The sequence below is a fragment of the Pundamilia nyererei genome, unplaced genomic scaffold (genome assembly GCF_000239375.1).
Source record: "Pundamilia nyererei isolate P.nyererei 1_Seehausen unplaced genomic scaffold, PunNye1.0 scaffold00319, whole genome shotgun sequence".
In the NCBI taxonomy this organism is placed as follows: Eukaryota; Metazoa; Chordata; class Actinopteri; order Cichliformes; family Cichlidae; genus Pundamilia; species Pundamilia nyererei.
The window spans coordinates 291,497-297,948 of NW_005187720.1; the positions used below are offsets into that span (position 1 = coordinate 291,497).

The following is a 6,452-nucleotide window of genomic DNA, read 5'->3' on the forward strand; positions in this document are numbered from 1 at the left end:
GAGGCTTGCCTCACTAGCCGCGGCGTCCTTCTCCATTTCACAGTCAAGAATGTTTCGTAGCCCGTATCCTCCCTTTTTAGATTTATCCCCACTCATTCTTGCGTCGAAAAATGGCAGTGTAGCCCCAATACAGCTCTCGAGTCCGGGGAAACACACGGTTGGTGCCGGAGGTCACTCTCTATGCGGCCATGCGGTGCTACGAGCCACCGGAAGTCCCCATCTGTTCCTATGTTGTATACTCATTGTTTGTTAAATAAAGTTTATATAAAAAAACAAAAAAAACCCCCATCAAACAGCAGTCGCTTTCTAAAACATCGGATTCAGGACCACATACGAAAGTGACCCAGGTCGGATTTGAAAATATCGGATTTGTGCCGTTCACACTGTCACACCATGATCGGATATGGGTCGCATAGAAATTCGATGCACTTTCGCAGTAATAGCAGTAATGAGCAGCAGTAATAGCAGTGGCTCAAGCTGCAGAGGCGAGGAGCCGCCCCACTCGAGCAATGACAGGAGCCCCGCTGGTCATGTGAACCACGCACGTGAGCTGTGATACTTAAAGAAGTATCCACGCGCCACGACCAAGGGAGATCGTACCCCGTACATATGGAATATGTAACGGTGTGGAGAGATAGTCTTGATGTGCTAGAGAACTCCAGGGTTGAAGTTTTCGTGTTTCAATCAGCCGCGTTCGAGCTTCTCGGGTGTCGGTCCGTCCTACGCAGCTCTGATCACTGCTGGCTGAAGCTTTTAGACCTGAACAGAGTTGAGAGGTCGGAAAGTCGTCTCTGAAACACAGACTCAGGAACCTCGAGCTCACTTTGGTCACCAGAACTTTTGCCTGAGAATGTTGTAACCTTGGATAACTCCGACATTGCTCCATGCTCCCGTATCCAGCTGCTCGGTTTACTGTAACGCTGTTTCATCTTCAGACATGTGACCACAGACCTGTGGCCACGGTGCTGAAGGCCCTTCTATCCTTTGTGTTGGCCCCAGTGTGTTGATGCGTGCTGTATAAATACAACAGTAATGTGCAAAAGTCTTGAGTCAGATGTTCTTGTAGTTTTTAAAGTGCCCTTGAGCAACAGCTCTCCAGCAAAGAAGCCGTTTTAAACTCTCTTTAGGCTCTTTGTCAGCAGCAGCCTGTCATGCCAAAGGTAAAATCAGAGGAAGCTGATCATGTTCACTGAAGCCTCGGACGGCTTTCAGGAAGCCGTGGGCCTCCTCAGAGCCGGACCTCACTGAAGCAGTGTGACAGGGAACAGAAACCTCCAAGCCCGGAGATCACACCAAACAAATACAAGTTTCCATGGATGTTTAAACATGAGTCAGATTTATTTCTGTTACATTTCAAAGGAACAGAAGACTTTCAGCTAAACGAAGATCAAACAATTTAAGATGAGGACACGAGACTGAAACATCATCAAAGACAAACACCAGTTTGGTTCAAAGGTTAAACCTTGGGCAGACGTGACGCTACTACAGAGCCGCCTTCAGCTTCACCCAGAAACACGGAGACGAGAACAGGAAGTCGTCAGGGTCTGATGACAGAGACGAGTCCAGAGGACAGCAGGGAATAACGTGGGATGCAAACAGGCTGGAGTCTGGATTCATTTTACCTCCAGACGCTCTGTTTGTGCTCGGCTGTGTTCGCTGATTCGTCAGTGACCACGGTGACCTCGCCAACACCTCTGGTCCGAATCATGAGTGGTTACTGAAGACGTGAGGTTTGTAACGGGACTTTTAACATCTGGTTTCCTATAATGGTAAAAACAGTCGGGAGTGCTGTGACGACCGCAGACCAGTGTTTGTGGTGATGTTCAGTAGAAGGGGGAGGTGCCGTTCCAGGCGATCACAGCTCCGTCCCACTTGGTCCTGATGGTCATCTCCAGTGAGGGAAACCGTTTCTCTGGATCTCCTCCATCTCTGGACGACGCCTCCCAGTGGTGGGAGTGAGTATCTGTACAGGAAACAGGAAACAGATGGTGGATGAAGCACGAGAGGGATCCCGGTCAGACCTGCAGACGTGCGACCGCAACGCTCACCGACTGTCAGCCTGGCCGTCGCTGTCTGCGAGCTCTGCCCACAGTAGTAGTACAGCTGGAACAGATGCTCCGCCCTCCAGTCTGACAGCAGCGAGCGTGTGGCGCTGAACAGGACCGAGCAGCTGCTGTTGATGCTGCAAACCCACACCGGGAACCTGGGAGTCTTCAGCATGCTGCCCACCTGCAGACGGAGGGAGACAGGCAGGGGGCGCTCTTCTGACTGTAAGAACTCAGCTGTTTAACTTAAAGAGCCTCGTGGAGAAAGTCTCTGATGCAGGTGGAGGTGGTTGGTCAGTGCCTAATGGCACCTGTTGGCTAATATTAGTTTTTGGTTTTGTTTGAAGGTGGAGAGGGTGGAGTGCTTGGATATCAGCTAACAGGGAGTGTTTAGCAAGCTGCATCCATAAAATGATGAAATCCTAGTATCGCTCTCACCCAAATTAACGGTACACCCGCATCAACGAGGCCACGCCCTTAACAGAATGATCCAGGTGGATGAGTGATAACACATTATCCACAGGTCCTCAGTCATGGTTATCGTGGAAAGAAAAGCATCTGGACTACTTGGAGGCGTTTCATCTGAGAAGCTTCTCCAGCTCTGAGGCAGAGGATCAATAGGGGATCCACGACCCTCTTAGGGACACTCCCCATAGGGCCACCATCTGCTCTCAGAACTGAAGAAGCTTCTCGGATAAAACGTCTTCAAGAAGTTTAAAGAAATCCAGACGCTTTTCTTTCCATGCTCCTTAGATCCACCCTATTAGAGCACTTGGCTCTCGCTCTGCAGGCCTACTTGTTGTTCCTAGAGTATTTAAAAGTAGAATGGGAGGCAGAGCCTTCAGTTTTCAGGCCCCTCTTCTGTGGAACCAGCTTCCAGTTTGGATTCAGGAGACAGACACTATCTCTACTTTCAAGATTAGGCTTCAAACTTTCCTTTTTGCTAAAGCATATAGTTAGGGCTGGACCAGGTGACCCTGAATCCTCCCTTAGTTATGCTGCAATAGACGTAGGCTGCCGGGGGATTCCCATGATGCATTGAGTTTTTCCTTTCCAGTCACCTTTCTCACTCACTATGTGTTAACAGACCTCTCTGCATTGACTCATATCTGTTATTAACCTCTGTCTCTCTTCCACAGCATGTCTTTATCCTGTCTTCCTTCTCTCACCCCAACCAATCACAGCAGATGGCCCCGCCCCTCCCTGAGCCTAGTGCTGCTCATAGGGGGTCATATGATTGTTGGGTTTTTCTCTGTATCTATGAAGCGCCTTGAAGTGACTTTTGTTGTGATTTGGCGCTATATAAATAAAATTGAATTGAATCCACAGAGCCCAAACGGTGTGTATCAGGCTGTAATATAATGGGTAAACCAGTAAAGGACACAGTTTTACTGGTTTCTGCTGTAGTGAAACGACCTCACAGCACCACGAGCTGCTTCCCAGCCTCAGCTCACAGCTGCCGGCCGTCAGCTGTTTAAAATGAGAAACTGAAGGACTGAAGACTGATGAGAGCAGCATAGACGGATGTAACACACACCTGAGGCACACCTGAAAGGTTACTGTGAGTATCCTGATTACATCAGCTGTGCTCTGCTGCTTCCTCATGTCACCGAAAGACCTGTAATCAACACATAGCTGTGAGTGTGTGTGTGCCAGCGGTGCTCGGTTACAGGTCTCTACCTGCGGCAGCGCACCGCGCTCCATCTCCTCTCGACTCCAGCGCAGATATCCTACATCGCTGCGGGACAGGACGCCCTGCAGGGGGCGCTGCAGAGGCAGGCCGTCCTGCCCGAAGTGCCGCATCCCGTTGAAGAGGTGCGGGCTGGCTCTGCCGGTCAGTAGCAGGTTCAGCAGAGCCTGCATACACAAGCAGAGACCTGGAGGCTCCTCCCACTTTGCACTCTACAGGTGCGCACGCTCGCAGACGCTCTCAGGCTAACAGAGACGCTCTGATCGTTGAGCGGTCAGCACAAGAGCTGAGGCTGACGGAGGCGACATCAGCAGGAAACACAAACGAGCATCCATGTCTGATGATGTCACTGTCAGCTGTTTAGCCCCCCCAGCAGATTTTTACTTCCCATGGTGCTCTCTGATTGAGACATTTTTAGCTGAACACAGAGCGACGAGGAAGCTGCTGAGTGAATGACATGAGTGGGCGGAGCACGCATGTAAAACGACACACCTGTGACAGGTGCGGGCCTGGTATCTGATAGTGCACAGGTACAAACGCCTTACACAAAGATTTCTAAATGAAGTCTGGCAACATGAGTCAGGTGAGCTCTCACCTGCCGACAGGCAGAGCTGCCCGGGCTGAGGTGCAGCAGGTATGACGTAGGAGAGTCTAGGTCCTGCCTCAGCCTGTGAGGAAGAGGACGCACATGGTCAACGGCTCAGTTAACCAGCAGGCTGTAACAGACTGTGTCCTGTCGGGGGCGCTAACATCGCAGAGCTTCGCTGTGTGGTTACCTCTCGATGGTACGGGAGCAGATGAGGCTGTAGAGGAAAAGGATGACGCCATGACTGCCCTCCTCCTGAAACTACAAGACAACAGGTCACGTCGCACGGTGGGCTCCAAACTACCCGAAACCTTTCCGACAGCGGGCCGACAGAGCTCCACGTCCGATCGCAGGCCGTATTTTTGTGTAGTCGTGTCACGTGCGTAAAGATCAGTGCTCGTTTTTCTCACCTGAATCCGCATTAATGCAACAAGCTGAAGAGTTAGCGCTAAGGTAAAGTGACCTGATTCTGGCGTCCTGATTGGATGCTGTACTCACGCACTGGATGTGGTCGAGGATGAAGTTGGTGATGGCGTCCTTCTCGCTGAACGTGAAGAGCTGCAGCTGAAAGACATGAAAGAACAGACGTGACGAGATGCTGGGGACGGAGCAGCGGTCGCAGCGCTGTGAGGAAGGGCGGTACCCTCTCTGTGAAGGTGTCCAGTTTGTTGTCCAGGTGAGATGTGATGCAATAGTCTTCGGTTACCAAGGTGACAGTCGCGCTCGCCTCCTGGCCGGCCAACCAGAGGCTGTCGCTCAGGGCGGCCGCCAATGCTCTGTCCTGCTCCCGCCGTCCTACCTCTGTCAGACTGGAGGGTGGACAAAATAATAGAAACACATTAGAGTTGTGGGGAGCCGAGGACACCAAAGGTCAAAGGTGACGCAGGATGCTGGGTGCTAAACTGACGCGACTTCAGAGAACCGCTGGGCACAGAGAAAGACCAGTTACCGTCCCACTGTTCCCATTTTCTGTCATGTTCATCTTTCATCATGTGACATCTCACCTTTACCATTTCCACGCCAGAGAGGCCTCACCTGTGCAGCGTCTGTCCGTCTGAGGTGCTCTGTTGGGTGAACAGCAGGTGCTTAATGATGCGAGCCTGGACGACCATCTGAATGGCCCGAGCCCCACCCTGAAACACACACCTGACCTTAAAAGATGTAATATTCTGGGCGGGGCTTGATGCTGATGGGTTAAAACTGCCAGCCTATCAGGAGTGAGATGACGCTCTTAGTCGTGTCCGGGAAATTCTGGGCTTTTAATGTTTGCTTTGAACTCTTTTTGTTTACACTATAAAAACCAAGTTAACATTCATTCTGTATTTTCTCTGATCTACAGGGTCAAATGTAAACACCCACTCAGTCTGCTATTAAGTGGTGCTGAAGCTTGTGCAGCACAGAGGTTGGTTAGAGGACGTTTGTTCAAAAGCAACACGGTGAGCGCATTCTGTAGTCTACCTACCCTTTCACACGGGACGCGGCACGCACCGCGCTCTGAAGCCCGTTCATTTCTATTGCTCGTGCTGCACAACAACGTTTTAACGCTGCGCTGAGCCAGGAGTGCTCACACAATCAGCGGGTGAATTTTGTTTTTGTTTTTTTGTTTTTTTGTTTTTGTTTTTTTTTTTTTTGCCTGTCCCATTTGGTTCTTTAGCCGTCAGAATTGTTGTCTGAAGACCAACAAGGATACTCAATGGATTTACTTTGCCAAATGGATCATCGTGGCATTGCCGTATTGGTCCATTTGGTCGATCTTTGTTTTTATTATTTATTATATTTTATTTTCAGATGTTACAGACGGGACAGACATGAGTGAGGGATAGGAAAGGGAGAAAGAAAGAGGAAGGAAAGGAAAAACAGAAGGGGAGAGGGACAGTGAGAAAGGGGGGGAGAAAAAAATAAAAATCTCCTGGATCACCTGTTGAGATAAGAATAGAAAACAAGCAAAAAAAGACAAAAAAAACAAAAAAACAAAGCAACATACTAAACACAACACCATCGCATTAATCTAGCTAACTGTAAACAGCAATAAATACTAAATATTCAATGTTGTTGTGCAGCACGCAGGACAGATGTGCTTCGAAGTAGCAGCCAAGAAAGGTGTAATTTGGGTCTACGAGCAGTGAACACC

The 6,452-nt window shown here is 49.8% G+C and overlaps 1 protein-coding gene across 7 annotated transcripts in view; it reads right to left on the bottom strand.

Moving 5' to 3' along the window:
• Positions 1 to 1,319: 1,319 nt before the first annotated feature.
• mindy4b (MINDY family member 4B) overlaps positions 1,320 to 6,452 on the bottom strand; it is a 13,631-nt gene continuing 8,498 nt past the window's right edge. For 3 of the 7 annotated variants that reach the window (XM_013915539.1, XM_013915538.1, XM_013915540.1), the window contains 8 exons: positions 5,357 to 5,454; positions 4,965 to 5,130; positions 4,820 to 4,885; positions 4,512 to 4,538; positions 4,331 to 4,403; positions 3,726 to 3,902; positions 2,049 to 2,229; positions 1,320 to 1,963 (listed from right to left, as the gene is read on the bottom strand). In XM_013915539.1, the coding sequence (XP_013770993.1) occupies positions 1,762 to 1,963; positions 2,049 to 2,229; positions 3,726 to 3,902; positions 4,331 to 4,403; positions 4,512 to 4,538; positions 4,820 to 4,885; positions 4,965 to 5,130; positions 5,357 to 5,454 (990 nt within the window). In that variant the 3' untranslated portion in view covers positions 1,320 to 1,761. Of the gene's footprint in view, positions 1,964 to 2,048; positions 2,230 to 3,725; positions 3,903 to 4,330; positions 4,404 to 4,511; positions 4,583 to 4,819; positions 4,886 to 4,964; positions 5,131 to 5,356; positions 5,455 to 6,452 lie in introns of all 7 variants that reach the window. The other 4 variants (XM_005751625.1, XM_005751626.1, XM_013915541.1 and 1 more) reach the window with 4 other exon arrangements.